This window comes from Diospyros lotus, chromosome 2, assembly GCF_014633365.1.
Source record: "Diospyros lotus cultivar Yz01 chromosome 2, ASM1463336v1, whole genome shotgun sequence".
Classification (NCBI taxonomy): Eukaryota; Viridiplantae; Streptophyta; class Magnoliopsida; order Ericales; family Ebenaceae; genus Diospyros; species Diospyros lotus.
The window spans coordinates 12069863-12089658 of NC_068339.1; the positions used below are offsets into that span (position 1 = coordinate 12069863).

At 35.5% G+C, this 19796-nt stretch overlaps 2 protein-coding genes across 2 annotated transcripts; both read left to right on the forward strand.

Moving 5' to 3' along the window:
- The first annotated feature begins 1172 nt into the window (after positions 1-1172).
- LOC127793730 (berberine bridge enzyme-like 18) lies at positions 1173-2998 on the forward strand. Its single transcript, XM_052324423.1, has one exon. It carries the CDS (start codon positions 1203-1205, stop codon positions 2808-2810), a length of 1608 nt encoding a protein of 535 aa, XP_052180383.1. The 5' UTR covers positions 1173-1202; the 3' UTR covers positions 2811-2998.
- A 10912-nt stretch (positions 2999-13910) lies between these two features.
- LOC127795271 (berberine bridge enzyme-like 21) lies at positions 13911-16249 on the forward strand. The gene is made up of 2 exons (XM_052326847.1): positions 13911-14912; positions 15379-16249. Exons 1-2 carry the CDS (start codon positions 13930-13932, stop codon positions 16022-16024), a joined length of 1629 nt encoding a protein of 542 aa, XP_052182807.1. The 5' UTR covers positions 13911-13929; the 3' UTR covers positions 16025-16249.
- The last annotated feature ends 3547 nt before the right edge of the window (positions 16250-19796 follow it).

Consider the following 19796-nt stretch of genomic DNA (forward strand, 5'->3'; position numbering starts at 1 on the left):
GAGGCCATAGAAAAGTCTTTGATAGATCGTAAGTGTGTGATGTAGGAGTGAGAATAAATAAAATACATACATTTGATCTTATCTAAAATTGTGAAAAAAATCATTAAAAGCAGCCTCTGAGAAGGAAAATATATATGAGGTGGGCAATGACCAATATCCATAAGAAGATGAAGATGAAGATGAGAAAGGGACACAAAGCAGGTGAGCGGGAGGATTTTATTCAATTGGTTGACTCACCGCAAACAATTTCTCATTAAAAAACATTTTTACACGACTACATATATATAACTGCAAAAAAAGAATGAAATTATATAAGAAGAGACGTGGGATAATAAGCAAATCCAAGATCTTGATATCATCGTGTTCATGCTTCCAAATCGTACGTGTTTAGTTCGTATTCCCTACTTGAAAACTTGGGAAAGTTTATCTGCCATTAAAAAAATACAAATACTGCACCCACGTGAAACCAAATGTCAATAAAACATAAACATTTTTCCTTGACTAACACCCAAATCGTGTACTAATTAATGCTTACAGATTGCAACTTTTATACCCAAAAAAAAAAGATTGCAACTTTCAAACTGAGGTTCCTGAGCGCAGATCTAAACAGTAGGATCTACTGAATGATATTTTATATGTATGTATATATATTTATATAATTTATGTGTAAATAGCTTAAAACACAAAGTTCCCGAGTCCTATAGTTTAGAAAGAAAAAATTCATTCGAATTCACTCGCTGCGTAATTACTGTGGATCAGATTCAGATTTATCTTTCTCGTCAAAAATTGTGGGACTCAGCGACCAGCCCTTATGAGGAAAGGCATCCCAAGAAAGAGAAAATTCATAAAAAAAAGTACGAAATTGAAGTTTCATTGTACTTTCGCTTTTCGCCTAGCTAATTCTTGCAGATCAGAAAAAGCAATTCTATTGTAGAAAATCATGCAAGAAAATGCTTAATTAATTGCCAATTTCAAAAGCTACTAGCTACAAAAGAAAAGTATACATACATATATATATATATATTATATATATGGTATTTAAATCCCATTTGAATTTTCCCTCTTAACCCATTTCTTGCAGAGAAAAATAAACCCAGAAGTTGAAAAAGTCACATAACTTCTGCTGCACAAGCAATCCCAGAATATATCTATAAATAACCCCGCATTTACCGTCAATTGATCAATCATCAATTAACACAAAAATGAAGACTCTAATGGCTTCACCATGGCTTCCACTTCTTTTCCTCCTCTTCTCTACCTCATTAATGGCAGCCCCATCTCATCATCATTCCCGTGTCCACCACTTCCTTCAATGCCTTCCCCTTCACTTCCCAAACTCCACAAACTCCATCGCAAAACTCATCTACACTCCACACAACTCCAACTATACATCCGTCTTGAAGGCCTCATTACGGAACCAAAGGTTCGCCTTGCCTCATACTCCAAAACCTAAAGTCATTGTCACGCCATTAGAAGTCTCCCAAATTCAGGCCGCCGTATACTGTTCTAAAGAATCCGGCTTGCCTATTAGGGTTCGTAGCGGTGGCCATGACTATGAGGGCCTCTCCTACGTGTCCTATGAATCCCAGTTCGTCATGGTCGACCTAATCAACTTCCGATCAGTCGATGTCGACGTGGAAAAAGGCACTGCATGGGTCCAATCTGGCGCAACCCTAGGAGAGCTATATTACAGCATTTCCAAAAAAACTAATACTCACGGCTTCACAGCCGGAGTCTGCCCCACTGTGGGCATCGGCGGCCACTTCAGTGGCGGAGGTTACGGCATGATGTCCCGCAAATATGGCCTTTCCGTCGACAACATCATCGACGCTCGACTGGTCGACGTTAATGGCAAAATTCTGGACCGGAAAGCCATGGGAGAAGACCTTTTCTGGGCCATCAGAGGCGGCGGCGGGGCGAGCTTTGGTGTAATTCTCGAATGGCAGATTAAACTCCTTCCTGTTCCGGAAACAGTCACTGTTTTCACAGTGAACAGAACCCTAGAGCAAAACGGGGCCAAGCTTATGCACCAGTGGCAATATATTGCGGACAAGCTTGACGAAAACGTCCTGCTGAGGCTGTTCATAACAACCGCTAACTCTAGTAGCGGGTTCGGGAAGTTGACAACGCAAGGCTCGTTCGTGGCCTTGTACCTCGGCCGGGCTGAGAAGCTCGTCGAGTTGATGAAACAAAGCTTCCCGGAGCTGGGTTTGGAGCGACAAGATTGCTTCGAAATGAGCTGGATCGAATCGATTCTCTATTTCGCAGGATTCGACGGTTACCCGCGTGAGATTTTGCTCAACAGAACCAACGATCCGATATACTTCAAAGGAAAATCGGACTACGTATTAACCCCAATTTCAGAAGAAGGTCTGGAAATTGTTTACAAAATGTTGAACGAGATAGATGGAACCGAGGCCCTCTTCAGCCCGTTTGGAGGAGAACTGGCCGAGATTTCCGATTCGGCGACGCCTTACGCTCATCGATCTGGGGTTATTTACAACATCCACTGGGTGACCTTTTGGAAGCAAGAAGGAAGAGAAGAGTATGTGAAGCATATGAAATGGATCCGGCGGCTTTATAAGGCGATGGAGCCCTATGTTTCGAAGAATCCGAGACAGGCGTACTTGAACTATAGAGATCTTGACCTGGGAGTGAACAACAAGGGAAACACAAGCTATGAACAAGCCAGTACTTGGGCTCTTCCTTATTACAAGGATAATTTTAAGAGATTGGTGGAAGTGAAGAGGAAGGTGGATCCGAGTAATTTCTTCAGGAATGAGCAAAGCATTCCGCCTGCAGCGGTGTGAGTTTGCTCCAAAATAGGCATTCGTTTCCTACAATTGGCCAGAAGCTCCGATGATTGCTTCTTTTGAATAAAACTCATCTCATTAATTTGGAGATAAAGTATAATACATCAATAAAATAGTGCCACAAAAAATATTTCATGAGTATCTAAATAATATTGCTGATTAGTTAATATCAACTTCGTTCTTTATTGGTTTGGCTTGGTGATGATTTGGTTCTTTTTCTTTCTTTGAGCTTCACAAAATACTTTCTCCTATATTAGCTATACCTATTTAAAAGTTTAATATTATTTTATAAAAATGTTTCTTAACTCTTAAAATTCATATATATATGATGGATATATAGATATTAAAGAATTCCAACTTAATTTTGCAACCTCGTCTGTGTGATTCTGTTCAAAGGGTGGGTTTCCTCAAGTATATATACAACTCATTTTAGAATTGTCTTTCCCCAAATTTTACAGCCTCTTAATTTGGTACCTTAATTAAATGATATGGACTTAAATAATGTTATTCCACGTCTCATAAAAAAAGTATAATTTAGTGTTATACTAATTTTCTATTCGGTTATTATAAATTAATTGTCAAAAAACTAATTTACCCTGTAATTATCCAAATAGATTATAATTATAAAAAAATAAGATCTTTTATTATGCGTCCAAGAGTAATTAATTATTAATATGTGAAAATAATTTTAAAATTCAAAAATTCTAGAAACAATTATTTTTAAAATGCTTATCTTTATCTCAATTATTTTTATTTTCATATACATAATGCCCCTCCACTATATATGTGCTCTACTATTTAAGCATAGGAGCTATTTTGTTGTAATCATTGTTTTAAAAACCGGACCCAACCGGCCGAGCCCGTACAGCATTTCTCACCTAATCATTGTTGTAATCATTATTTTATATATATCTCAATTATATATAAAATATTAATTGTATATTAGTTAATAATAACATTTTCATAATAATATATAGAATATTAGTATTTTAAATATATATTAAAATATATATTTAATATATATATTATTTAATTATAAAATATATATATGACATCATTCAGTCGGACCACTCCAATCTAATTAGTCAGACCAACTGACCCGTGACCCAATTAATAGGCCGATTCACTTTCCGATCCGATTTTTAAAACATTAATTGTAATAATTCTTCCTGTCCTCTAACTTTAGGGCACACAATAAGAAATTTATAAAAAAAAAATTAAGCCTCCAATAAAAATATTTTTTGATTATATAAAATATATTTTAATTAAAAAATAAAATACTTTCAATCTGAATTACACTTTTTATTTTTTAGCAGGATTATGAAATGTTTTAAATGCATATTAATAAAGTATATAAAAAAACATTTAAAATATTTTATAATTCGAATCATTAAAAATAGATACAATATGAACTAAAAATAATCAATCTCAAAATATAAATACTTAATCATATACCAATTTTTTTTTTAAAAAAAAAAGGAAAATATTTGAGAAAATAGATCATTTGTTTGGTTACAATTGGATTTATATACTTGAATATGCATCATGTAAGGGTTGGTTTCCTAATATTTCTGTTAGCATAAGATATTTCAAATGAGATCATGACAAAGATGATACAAAATAATATAATTGAACATCAAACTTCTAACTTTAAACACATTTAGTAGAAGGTAAAATAAAAATTTTACATCATAATCAAGTTTCATCATCTTGGCACCATGGCCTATACAAAATGTATACAAGGGTAATAATGTAAATAACAAAATAAAATCTCCTCACAATATGCTCTCATCGAAACTAAACTACTAACAAGGACCTTCTAGTCTATAATGTCTCTATACACCTCTAGACTTGGGCTCTAGCCCTATTAGACTCGCCCTCAATCATTGTTTTATCTCTATCTAGAATAACATAAAAGTAAACAAAGTAACTCACAAGACTCTATGAAAATGTATAAATAAGATACAACTCATAAGTTTACATTCACAACCATTTTTTCTGTTGTGATTGTTTTACGTGTCATGAATTCATTTCCATACTTATGCACATACGTTAATAATAATGAATTTCACGTGCTCCATGTGACTCCCAAGGACATCACATTCGTGCATGTATACATACATTATAAAAAAAATTTAACAAGCAACTAAAATTTGAGTCTCACCTATCAGACTTATGGCCACCTCAACCCGCATCAGACCCTCAAAGGATATTCGTTTCTCACTCACGAACATAGCTGTCGCGCAAAATAATATGTGCGCAAATATCTATCATGCAACACTAATACATTTTCATACAATTTATAACATCATGCAACATTGCGAGTCTTGCCAATTTCATACCCATGGACACATTGCTCCATTTCACCCTTATTTTTAAATTATGTAATCAACAAACGAATGTTGTAATTAATATATGAATTACAACCCCTATCTCATTAGGATTTACATATGTATAGATTATTTTTCTACAACTCTGAGTAAAAAATAAATTCTGGGTCAAAAATAAATTTTGAACACAAAAAGTCGACTTTTGAAAGCTAGAAAGTCGACTCTTGAAAAGGTGAAAGTCGACTATTGAAAACAGGAAAGTTGACTTTTGAAGTAATGAAAGTCAACCCTTGAAGATAAGAAAATAGACCCTTCAAGTCTGACAAATCGACCCTCTAAGACTAAAAAGCCAACCCTTGAAAACCCAAAAATGAAAACACGAACAAAATGCAATGCAATTCAACAATTAATTGCATTGCTCTAATATAACCAATAAATATGCCATTTCTTAAAGGATTTTGAAGTGAATCAAGCCCCAAACAAAAACCTCAACAAGATTCATTAATATACAAGAAATTTCACAAAAAGGTTACAACCAAAAAGAAATTAAAACCCATTTTATCAAAATGCCCCTCTCTCACACACACAAGACACAAATATCCCATACCCCTTTTTGATATTTGTCATTTTCTCCTCTCTTTTTTTTTTTCTATTTTCTCTATCCAACCCATTTATAAAATCTCCCTTTACCTTTACCTTTTTGACACACACAATACAAAGACATTAAGCCCTTGATTGTCATTTTACAATTCATTATATTTTTTTTAAAATTTAAAACATTATTTTACAAATGGGCTCAAGTCCAACCCATTAATCCAACTCATATAAATAGGCCCAACTCACTTAAGGCCGATGGGTTTATTTTTCACTTTGTCCAACCCAATCTATTTGAATTTAATTAAATACACAAACCTAAATTCTCAACCTGTTTTATTTAATTTTCAACCTCTAATTATTGGGCCTTTTATTTCTAATTTACCCACACATACACATTAAATGTTCAACTTACAATATCTCATAAATTTACTTTAGGAATTACACCTAAATTAAGTTTTCATCATAGTTGTTAAAATCCCGATTTTACGTGTACGATTTTACGATTTTACGATTTGAAAACCCCTAAACGATTCAAATCCCATGTAAAATCCAATTTAGGATAAAATCCTATAAAATCTCGATTTTACATATACGATTTTACGATTTTATGCTTTAGAGATTCCCAAACGATTTTACGATTCAAAGACCTTCATTGATTTAAGTTGCAATTTAGAGGATGTTTCCAACGTCTCAATGTCACATAGCATCTGACATTGGAACTTATGCAATGAATTGTTATATTTTGCCTCTAAATTGGAACTTAATTTAACATTGATTGTGTAAATTCCAATATCACATAGCATCTAACATTAATTGCATAAGTTTCAATTTACTTGATTTAAATTATAATTTTTACTTGATTTAACATTGATTGCATAAGTAAATCAAGACAAACAAGTAATTAATTAATGGACCACCAAACCCCAAATTGGGATTTTACTTGATTTAATCAATGTTAAATCAAGAAAAAAATACAACATAAATCTAATGGAAGACGTTGAAAGAATCCTCTAAAAGAATTTTAAGCTATATTTTACCTCTAAATTACCTATATTTTGCCTCTAAATTGCCTATACCAACCTGCTCGTTTTTGAACTATATTTTGGAAGTATCATCTTTTGAACTATAATAAGGAATAATCAGGTTATTAAAAGATATTAAATTATTTTCTGCAAAATTATGTTATTATAAACATATATTTACAAAAACTGAAGGGTATTTTTAATTATCTCTAAAATCTTACGATTTTACGATTCGATTTTATGGACACTTTTTCGATCCCACTTAAAATTCCGATTTTAACAACCTTGGTTCTCATCACCTAGACTTTTAACATAATATTTCTTTTCATTACTTGCGACTTATGGTCACATAAATTACCTCCACCGTTCAATTTTTTAATAATGTCAAGATATATAATGCACCCAAAAATAAAATAAAACATAAATAATGATATAGACCCAATAACGAATCGTTACACGTAATCGATCTTTGTTATTTTGGATCCATTTTTCTTGATTTTGGCACCATTTTCCAGCCATTCCAAATCTCCAAATCAGCTGTAAACAAACAAATCAACGAGTTTGTATCTAAGTGACAATTACAATGAAATGAAATAAAAAATATATACTAAATAGAAATAGAGAAATTATATTTTTTTAAGAAGTAAAGAACAAAAATTCTAGGTAAATGCATAGATAAAAAAAATATAAGATTTTTTGAAAAATATAATTTTTAATATAAAAAATTAATATTCAATCTAAAAATAAACATAATTTTCATAGTACTTTTAAAAAAATATAAACATAAGTTTCTATCATTCATGAATTATGACTTATTAATTAAAAGTAAATAATAAATTTAAAAAGAAAATTTTATCTCTAACAATTTCGTTAACTGATATTTTTTTAATATTACAAAATGGTCTAAAATATTTTTAAAATTAAAAAAATGGTTCAAAAATATTCTTTTGATATTTTTGATATTTTAATACAAAAAAACGTTTTGAAGGCACCAAAACAACCTGTTCGTGCATCAAAGATTTGTAGGTCAAAATTGAGAATTTCCTGAATTGGCAAGTGGATTCGTCCGATTTGTTTGATTTTCTCTAGTTTATTTCTGTAACCAATATTTTGCACCTTTTTTTTTTTTTATAGAAAATTGGTGTTGAATGCATTAATTATAATTATGCGTTTTCCTCCATCCTTTTTACCTGAAGTAAAATGGTTGGTTTAATTTATAATTATTTGTTGGAAATTTTTGCTCCACATTATTAATTCAAATTGCTTGTCGTGTTTCGAATTTTAAACTTGATTATTTTCAATTTAAGGGTTGATTGTGAAATCTAAATGTACCAAGACACGTTGAAAATTATAGAATAAGATTAAAAATATATCTTTTCTCAAATAAGTATTTTACTTATTTTACAAAGGGCTGCCTCCTTTAGTAGGCCCGTGGCAGGGCAAAGGGTTACCCTATGTGGGAGCCCCCCCTGCAACTATCATGGCTGGCCTGCCGGGGGCACCCTACGATCGTCTTTGCCAACCTATGACTTGCCATCGCAGGCCCATGGCCTGCTGTGATCACCTACCGCGGGAAGTTTGATATTTAATTTATTTTTTTTAAACAAAAAAGCTCGTTTCTCATAATAATTTAAGGTACAGATATTAACTTAAAACTTTGATATAAGATTTAAATCTTCTCTTATGAAAATTTATTTAAATCGTCTTTAATTGAACAAAAATATTATCTAAGATATAACTCTTGACTTGATGGCACTGGCACTGAGCTTTCACCTCAATTACACAGTGTGCACCTAATTAAGCATTAGGTGAACTAAAACGCCAGTAAACTACTTGCAAAATTATCCAACCAACTATAGGCCCACTACCCATCAAATTCTAGCCATGGATGAAGCCCGCAATTTGGCCACCCCATGCCCAGGCACGAAGCCAGGATTTTCCATCAAATTCTAGCCATGGATGAAGCCCGTAATTTGGCCACCCCATGCCCAGGCACGAGGCCAGGATTTTGGTCTAATGGGGCGAAATTAAATACAAAAAATATAATTTTAAAAATAAGATAATAGTGATAATATTAAAATAATTTTTTTTACAATTATTTCTTACGACTTTTTATACTAAAAATTGCAATTGTTCAAAAAAATTATATTGATTATTTAAATTTTTAAACTCGTCGTAATTACAAAAGACTAGTTTTTGTTGTAGAAGAAGTCGAACATAATCAATTGATGCATTTTAACGAATTCGATAATCACATAGTATTTGTTCTAATTGCCTAAAGAAAACTATTTCAATATTTTACTCTTAATTCATTAAGATTTCACAGTTATTTCGAGTTTAATTATGTGCACTATTAGCATTCCTAATATAAACTTAAAATCTATCTTCTTCTTTTTTTAAATGACTGAACCCTTCTTTCATGAAAGAATCACTATTTCCTTATTCCACATTATTTGTTTTAAAAATATAACACTATAAGCAAAATGCGACATCTTTACTTATATTATATTCTAACCAATTACCAAATTTATTGAACCAAGTTGAAATGAATCGTCTTAATTTCGAGATTAACACAGACCTCTTTACAAGTAGATTCTTCTAATTTGATATTAAAAATTAACATTGTAATTTATTATTGTAGTTCTTAACTTGGGATCTGTAGGAAGTTGTATAACATCAATTTACTCAATACTTGGTTTGTTAATTTGTTCATTTTCTTCAATATAAATTTCTTCCATATTTGTTTTCTTTGCTTCATCAGTTTTTTCAGTACTTAGTTTTATTTGTATCATCATTGTAAAAAAATAAAATTATGAACAAATTGTAAAATAATATTGTGATAGTTACTACTTACCATTATATACTTGCTTTCTTCGATGCTTATTTTTTTTTAATTTCTAGTAGTAAAATATAATATATTTTTTTTATTTTTAATAATAAATCATTATAAAAAATATTTTTTCTAAAAAAAAAATTGGCCCAGTGGGAGCAACTGCCCCCATTGGGACTCAGGTGGCTCCGCCCCTACCCATGCCCTCAGGATAAACGTCCACAAGGCACCTACCTAAGGGGACATCCTTTCAAACCTAACACATGTCCATTCCTTAATATTTAAAATTCAGTTAACCTTAACTCCACAATGATTATCTTAGGCGTTGAATTCACGAAACCATAGGCATAAAGAATGCCCACCATAATTCTTTGCACTTCAACATTGTCAATTCGAGCTCAGATCACAAGAGCATCATTATGAGGCTAGTACACATCTCTGACATCTTTTTCTACGAAAACGATGTCTTATGGGGCGGCTCTGGCTTTCTTAGATGGTCTCTCCTATCTGCCATATCTGGTGAGCAGAAAGTGATCTGTTTCCTGAACATAACGTTTGTGCAACCTATTAGAAGTTCTTGCGATATGAGGCCCACCATAAATAGTAAAAATAGGTCTTACCGCAGGTGTTTGATCTTGCTCGGGAGCTTGACGAGGCTCTGGTTGAGCTCACTGCTGGGGCTACTGATTTCCTGGTCGCACAACATAATCACACAAGCGACCTCTCCTAATCAATTCCTCAATCATGTCCTTCAATGCCCAACACTCGAAGGTGTTGTGTCCCGCCTCATTGTGGTAGGCACATAACTTGTCCTTATCCTTGAATCTGTTGGGAGTCTTTATGGGATTAGGCCTCCCAAAATCCTCTTTGTTCTTCTCAGCAGCGAAGATCCTGTCTTGAGCGTCAGACAGAATTCTATAGTTCTCATAGCAACCTTGGCACGAAGGTCACTCACCTCTTAGCTCGTTCCTCGCTTTCTTAGCGATCTGATCATTAGAATTTCGTCCCTGGCCCCCTTTGTCATTGTCGCCATTACCTCTCTTCTTGCTCTGATTGGTGCTTCCAGCTTCATCTTTTTGGTTACCCAGATTCTTCGAGCCAAAAGTCTCATCCCATCTGATCTCCTATACATCTCATTCGTAGAACTCACCAGGTCTCTCACAAGGGATTTGTAGATGCTCTCATAGAGCTTTCCATCCTTTCGAAACCCCGCAGATATCACGGTCAAAATACTCTCGTCTGATGGGTTCTCAACATTATTAACCTCACGCTTAAACCTCTCAATGTAATCATTCAAGGATTCATTGGACCGTTGGAATACCGTAGCGAGGTGACATGACGGGGCAAGCTGCCTCCTAAGCGATCTGTACTGACTAATAAACTTCCTCTGACACTCCTCCTAGGTACAGATACTGCGAGGACCGGGACTCTTGAGCCAAGTCCGAGGTATATCTCCTAGGGTCGTAGGGAAGGCACTGCATTTCACCAATGAACTAGAAGTTCGAAAATCCATCTGGATGTTGAAAGCATCCAGATGGTCATATGGATCGTCATCTTCATTATACTGAGGGGTATTGCGGATCTTGAATTTGCGAGGGAGAGGCTCTAGTTCGATTTTCCTGGAGAACAAGGTCCTCCATCTGTGGCCTTCCTTCCGATCATGAACCCTGTGTCTCGCTTCTAATTGTTGGACCTTCTATAGTAATTCCTCCACGATGGGGTCCTAATCCAAAGATCGTCCAGTAAGAGACCGTTTCTCCCATCCATTATCTCACTCTGGCGAATAGCGATCTCGCGGCATACGTCGTCTCCTATTCCCAAGATCTGGAGAGTTACGGTATTTGGTATGACCCGGACTGACCCTGATCGAGCTATCTCCTCGACGCGAATCTTCATGTCGTCAATTCCCTTCATGAACCTCTTCATGGAGAACTCCATAACAATTCACCCTCACCCTCAGACCTATGGAGTGAACCTCCAGTTCGTCATCACGGCGTCGTCGTTCCTTCAATCTTCGAGACCGCGACTTTAAGGAATGCACTGATTCAGCCCGTCGTGATGTTCCTCTAACTTCTCTTTCGTTTGGAACAGGTCTAACACCCCAGGGTTGAGGGACACCCCCAGGTGGAGCGACCTTCACCTGCCTTTGGAAGGCGTGGACTTGCGTTTAGGTCAATGCCCTAACTGCATCAGCGAGCTGCATGACTGTATTCTCCAGCGCTTCATTACGTTGTTGCCAAGCCTGAATCGCCTTTCTCCCGGGGATAGTGGTCACGGATTGGCAAGGAACCCATGGGGAGATGCCAACAAAGGAACAGAAGTAGTTGCAGTGGTTACTACCGAGCCCCCGACTGGCAACACCTCCAACGGTTGGTTAACATGGTCTTCATGTTGATTAGCCACCATTTCAGAACACCTCGTATTTCTTCTTCCTGCAATTGATATCGATTAGAGCGGACCCTTCTTCTAGCGCCAAAATGTCGACGTTCAAAATCGGTTGACTGTTGTTTGTCAGCCCGCACTGAGAGAATAAACACAAATGCAAAAGAAAGAAACCAGCAAAACAAATGACAAACTGCACGCAAGAAAGTTTTACGTGGTTCGGCCAGAATGATGCCTAGTCCACGATTATTTTATGGTTATTTCGGCAGAATAACAATATATTATTAATTCTCTCTCCTTTTACAATGATTTCTCGACCTTATTTATAGTATGAGGTATTTACAATTTGAATAATCTACCAAATCTGAAGATAAGATCACATTACTTGAGTTCCCTTATCAGTTTCCCGTAGTCAGGAATGAATTCCGCTTTTGTAAGGATTTGATTTGTTTTGAATTGAGAAGGTTGACTTCTTCTTTGTCAGGCCGTGATGGGTTTTCGATAAACCCGCAAGTGTCATGTGAGCGAGTTGAATAAGTTCGCAGGAAGCTGGATATGCAACTCGATGCTCACCCCATTCCGTGGCCTGGATTTGGTGTAGCGACCTGTGGTTTTGATTCACCTTGGACTGACCAGGCTTCGGATAATCGGGTTGGCTTTTTGGGCCGTTTTCGGCCCACCCAATGTGGTCCAAAAAATACACATAATAGAGATAAATATTTTTTCGTAATTATAAATTTATTATTGTATTTAAAAAATAACATTTAATAATATGAGTAAGAATTTTTTCATTGAACTTCAACTTTACTAAATAGAATTTAATTGAATTCCTTTAGGACCCACAAATACAAAAATTACTGAACTTAAATCATAAGAAGGACATAAAGCCGGTCGGCTCCTCCTTAATCCTTCGATATTCAACTCTCTCGTGGATTAATCGCTAGACTCTAGCTAACACCTCAAGTCGTAAGTCGTAACCAATGTTTTAAAAATCAGACCGGGGAGCGAACCGGCCTATTAATTAGGTCACGGGTCAGTTAGTCCAACCGGTTAGGCCGGAGTGGTCCGACCGGATGATGTCATATATATATTTTATAATTAAATAATATATATTAAATATATATTTTAATATATATTTAAAATACTAATATTCTATATATTATTATGAGAAATGTTATTATTAACTAATATATAATTAATATTTTATATATAATTGTTATATATGTTATTAAAGAATTAATTAAAAATTAAAAATTTTAAAATAAGTGCGAGGGTGAAAAAAATCGAGGTCAACCTGGTTCCCGATTCACCGATCCGACCGGATTTTGATCGGGTTAAAGAATATTTGACTTTTTATGTCAAATCGAATCGAATAGGCCACTGATTCCAGGTAAAATCAGTCTGAACGGCCGATCTGATCCGATTTTTAAAACAATGGTCGTAACCCGTACACAATCAAGACTAGTCCCAACTTTTGATCAGAACTAATCACAATCAACCTTTCTTTCTTTCTTTATCCAAGTCAACGTGTTCATGTAAACTTCGATCACTCTTTTGATGTAAGAGTTTCCCGGTGCCTGCGCTGCAATTGGGAAGACTCAAGACTGTAGATATTTGGACAGATTCATCTGTCTGCCGTCTAGAAATAAGACAAAAAGAATCGCGCTTAAAAAAGCTATCCGGCCGTCTCTCTAATCCCTGCGGACTTCTCTTTCCCACACAACCATCTTTACCTTAAGAAAACTCAGTCGGTCTGACCACCTAATCTATGATTGATTATTCGAGCTTCTTTTTAACATGTTAACCCAACTAAACATCACAATCGTGCATGCTGTTCTTCCTGTTTCGTTAAAATTCTTCGTTTAACTTTCTAGTCAAACGCACATTACGGCGATTGTTCTCGCATTCTATATATAACCCTTGAAACCTACTTTACTACTTTGTACCCAGAGAAAATGGATAAGAAAGGAACTCAATCTTCACCAATGCCGTTTCATCCACACTTTCTTCTTCTTATTCTTCTGATCTTTTTCCCGCTTTTATGGGCAGATTCGGATTCACATTCAGTCTATGAATCTTTCGTCCATTGTTTATCAAATCACTCAATCCCACCAAGTCAAATCTCTTCGATACTCTACAGCCCCAAGAACCAATCATTCATCACTGTGCTTCAATCCTACATTCGAAACGAGCGGTTCAACACCTCATCCACGCCCAAACCGGCGGTCATCGTCACCCCGACGGCTCAGACCCACGTCCAGGCAGCCGTGCTGTGCGCCAAAATCATCGGAATTCAGCTCAAAATCCGAAGCGGCGGCCACGACTTCGAAGGAATCTCCTACGTGTCTGAGGTGCCCTTCGTCATCCTCGATATGTTCAATCTCCGTTCGATTTCGATCGACCCGAAATTCGGAACAGCCTGGGTCCAGGCCGGCGCTACTCTCGGCGAGCTCTACTACAAATTAGCGTCCACCAGCAAGACGTACGGTTTCCCTGCCGGCGTTTGCCCGACTGTCTGCGTCGGCGGCCACATTAGCGGCGGCGGGTACGGGAATATGCTCCGGAAGTACGGCCTGGCTGTGGACCACGTGCTAGACGCCCAGTTAGTGGACGTTAAAGGCAAAGTTTTGGATAGAGAGGCCATGGGAGAAGACCTGTTTTGGGCCATAAAAGGCGGCGGCGGCGCCAGTTTTGGGGTTGTTTTGGCCTATAAACTTGGGCTGGTTCCGGTGCCGGAGACAGTGACAGTGTTCCGGGTTGAGAAGACACTGGAACAGAACGCGACGGAGGTTGTCTTTAAATGGCAGTTCGTTGCGGATAAGATTGATAATGATCTTTTCATCAGGCTTCTTCTGCAACCGATCACTAGCAAGGAGAAGAAGAAACAGAAGACCATTAGAGCATCTTTCATAGCCATGTTTCTGGGTGATTCCAACAGGTAAGATCGATCCCGCACAACCACAGATTGTGTATTCATCGTGATTCGATTTTATTCTGTGGTCCACGATCCCTGCACTAAAAATTAATTATTTCGATGTTTAATACGAACATGAAGGGAGCTCTGTTTCCCTCCCTCCCCCAACTTGTGTTCCTCTTCGGACAAAAAGAAAAAAGATTTTGGGCACCCCTCGCCTCCCTCGCTCTTACTCTAAAGTATAGTTTTAAATGAGGCCCAATACAAATTCTCAAAATTAAAAGCAATTTCAAATCTTGATTATTTTAGATTAGATAATCACACGCCCTCTATTGATGTGGGCGTATTCTAGATCTTAGGTAGCATTGATCTTTAATTTTTGATCAATTTTATTCTCCATTTGAGTTTGAGTTTGATTTTGGTTTGTCTCATTCTACCCGACACCCATGATAAATAGGTCCTGATTCGTTTACTTTGATCCTACAAACAGGCTCCTGGAAGTGATCAATAAAGATTTTCCCGAGCTGGGACTGAAGAAAGAGGACTGTAAAGAAATGAACTGGATCGAATCGGTGCTTTACTGGGCGAATTACGACAACAAAACTTTGCCGGAAGTCTTGCTCAACAGAACCTACGACGGGCTCCAGTTTCAGAAGCGGAAATCGGATTATGTCCAGGCCCCAATTTCCAAGGCCGGGTTGGAATCGATCTGGAAGAAGATGATTGAATTGGGGAAAACCGGGTTGGTCTTCAACCCGTACGGCGGCCGAATGAGCGAGATTCCTGCGTGGGCGACGCCGTTCCCCCACCGCGCCGGCAACAAATTCAAGATCCAGTATTCCGTCAGCTGGAGAGAGGCAGGCGCCGAGGCGGAGAAGAACTACGTGGGGCAAACCAGAGAGCTTTACAGCTTCATGACACCATTCGTGTCGAAGAACCCTAGATCGGCGTTTCTGAACTACAGGGATCTGGACATTGGGGTCACCGACAACGGCAAGGATCGTTACAGAGAAGGGAGGGTGTACGGGGTGAAGTATTTCAATAGGAATTTCGACAGACTGGTGAAGGTGAAGACGATGGTTGATCCGGAGAATTTCTTCTGGAACGAGCAGAGTATACCGCCATTCCGGTCATGAAGAAGGAAGTGGAGCTGGAGGCGGAGGAGGGGAGGGCTCGTTTGGGAAAGCGGTTTGACCGCTTGTAAGCTGTATTATAAGTAGTTAAAAAAAATTTGTGCGGTGTTTGGGTGCACCTCAGAAATGCTACTGCCACGGCATTTTATAAAAGTTATTGAGAGGTAGTTTTTGTAAAATATTACTTATTTAAAATGGGTTGACTAAGTATTTTTTTACTTTATCCTATTTTTTTTTGTTAATTTTATCTATGTCCTCTTCTTCAATCTCTGTCTTCCGCTGCAGTCGTCTTCGTCTTCTTCTTTTTTTTCTTATTCTTCTTTTTTTTCAACTCTTTTAGTCGCCACCATCAGCCATCGCCGTTGCCCCCACCTGCTCCTTCTCACCAGCAATTGCCCCCATCAACAACATCGGCAACTATCTCCCCCACCATTGCTCCCATTGTCTTCTCCGTCGCAGACCATTCGTCGCCCCGATCTGATTCAAGTTCCCTATTTTCAATCGTCGCCCCATCAACCGCTGCCCGTTGCCCCCCTCCTCCTATTATCATATGTGTGTATATATGTATATATATAACAACAAAAAACATTTATATATATAATATATAATTTGTATAATAATATTGTATTAATATATTTTTAATAATTATATATAATTTATCAATAATTAATAATAAAAATTTACATTATTCAACATGTCTGTTTTCATCTTTTTATCAAGTTATAATATGTTATCAGTTCTTTCAAACCAAATACATAACTATTAACTGATAATTTAAAAGTATATTTATTTAAACACATTATCAGTTTAAACGCTATCTAATTTAAACGTTATAACCAGCTTAAACACTACTTAAATTAAAAATTACAAAAATAAAAACCTAGCCAAATTAAGTAGGAGTGAGCTTTGTCGGTCTGTGTTTAACGATTCATTTGGCTATGCGATTTGACCATTTATCAAACTTATTTTACTGTGTTTAGATGGTTTAAAGAGTTTAAAAGTTAAATAGCTTAAAAGCTCTTATACCAATTTTTTTCAAAAGCTATCCAGCTTTAGCTTTTTCAAAACGTTATCTTAACTTATTTGAGTTGATCGAGTAAAAGACGATTTTACCCTTATAACTTCAAGCTATTTCCAACCATACGCCATCTTTATTCTCTGCATCAACTTATCTCCCGCCACTAAACCTATATCCAGCAGTCGCCATCTCCCTAGCCTGTCACCATCGTTGTTGCCCCAGCCATGGCCCCAGCCCATCACCGTCAACATTCGCAACTCGCTGTCGTCCTAGCCTCAGCCATTCACACCTCGCTGTCGTCGTCGCCCTAGCGATCGTCACCATCTCTGTTGTCCCAATTTTCGTAGTTTATATATATATTGTATATATATTAATCTTTAATAAATTTGAATAAAAAATAAAAAATGTAAATATATTATATTAATATATTTTTTAATAATTATATATAATTTATTATTATATAATGATAAAATTTTATATTATTCAACAATTAATAACATATCTATTTTCATCTGTTATCAAATTTTAATAGATTATTAATTTTTTCAAACTAAATACATAACTATTAACTAATAATTTAAATATATTATTAATTTAAACATTACTCAATTTAAAAGGTTTATATCACTTAAAAACAAAACAGCTTAAAAGGTACAACCCAAAACGCATGGGCAAACTAAGTGTAACTGTTCGTCTTGGGCATGGCCTTGTCTGTATAATTCTTCTGTATCATTGACATTTGATACGATTACATTATTAAAGAAATAATAATTATCCTAGTACTTAGAATAATCGAGTGGCACACTACACTACACTACACTATTGTGCTTGATTAAATATATATATATATAGATACAAAATAATCATTATAGACTCATCTGATTTATTTTTTAGTTTTTTTGGATTATTTAAAATTCATCTTTGTTTGATTTGAAATTTTTTTCTTGAATTAGGGGAGCAGTAAATTCCAAACCAAACCAACCCAAACTAAACAAATCGTATTTTGGTATGGAGAATGGAGACAAGGATGATGGATGAGTCCAATTAAACCTTTGCCCCAATGCCGGCAGAAGAAGAAAACAACAAAACCATGAAAGTTCCAAGTTAGAAGGAACAAACAAATTTATCAAGAGATGTTTAATTACCATTTCTATCCTTGAGAACCATTCAAAGTCATTATTTTATTAAGTAATCCGAAATATGTGCATGTGCAGTCGCCCGCCTCCTCCCGTGGTCTGGTCGGTCGGTCACTGCTCAGCGGCCTCTACTCAGTGTTCATTGCTTCCACCTGCCAGACTTTTTCTGTTCCCACACCTCCCCGGCAGGCATCCTACAATTCATCCATATATTTTTCTTGTGCTAAATTTAAAATGCATAATTAAATGAGGATATTAGAATCTATAATCATTTAATTAAATTTTTTACTTTTAGACAATTTCGGGCATACATTTTTTTTTTTACCTGCATAATGGGAAAAAGAATTACGTATTTTTACTAGATATTTCTTCACCCCCTCTCTTTCTAGTAAAAATATATGATTGTTCTTAATTAGACGTTTCTCATAAAAATTATTAAATTATAAAAATTATAATATCCTATCTTATATGACATATCTAATTTGAGTAAATTATTTTTCTTTATTTTTATTTTGTTGTTTATATTCGTCTTCATTGTCTTAGTCTAGATTCACTTTGTCCTTCATTTTTTATTCTGAAATATTTAATATTTTCAATTGATGCTGGAAATCCAACAATTTTTTTAATGTAAAATTTTGTAAGTAACTTTTTTGAGTAAGAAAATTGAGTTTAATAAATAAAAAAATTACCTCAAACCCTTCAAGTTCCTGAAACTTAGATCCTTTGCTTTTTTTGACTTGCAACCGATGATTAGTAATGTACATTTGTAAAATAAAACATTTATATCATAAGTCTTTTTTGCAAAATCTTGAAGAAAGCATATTGATATCTTTTTTGTTTGTTGGAAGTTATAGTTTGATTTTTAGTTTTTCATGTGGTTTGTAAATTTTCAAAATGGTGTAGTCTCTCAATCCTTCATTTAAATTATAATAATTGACTTTTATTTTAAACATAAAGATTTTTCCTGATAAGTTTTGAATTTGCATTACCAAAATTAAACTCTGTGAACCTAATTTGTTTAGAAGTTTATTAGAGCTCTCTAGTAATCTTTATGCTTCTTTATTGAAAAACACAAATATTGTATCTTTAGTGTTATTAGCCACTTTAAAATATATTTTGTACTTAAAATGTCACGATTAATTTATTTTATTATTAATTTTATTTTAAAAAGTATAGTGCTGCCCGGGATTGAAACCAATAACCACCAGGTTTCCTGATTTATCTCCTGCACCATTTGTTGGGGTCGGTGATGTGGGGCACCCACAAGGGGCCGTAATCCCAAGAAAAAACAATTCTATGCACAAGGATATGGAGCAAGCAGTAAAGTTAAAAAAAAAAAATTGAAAGTAATGGGAGACCAACTCTTGATAGAGATAAAAATGTCTCATTTTATAAGAATTGACTGCGTGTCTATTTGAGAGTATATAAGTTTGTGATTGCATTCGATTTACCCAGAGATCAAACCAGAGAGAAAGGTCGATCTCATACAGGATTAGGCGAGCGAAACCCAAACACCTAAGTTTTTAAAAAAAAAAAATTCTATTGTAGAAAATCATGGAAGAAAATGCTTAATTAATTGCCAATTTCAAAAGCTACTAGCTACAAAAGAAAAACATACATT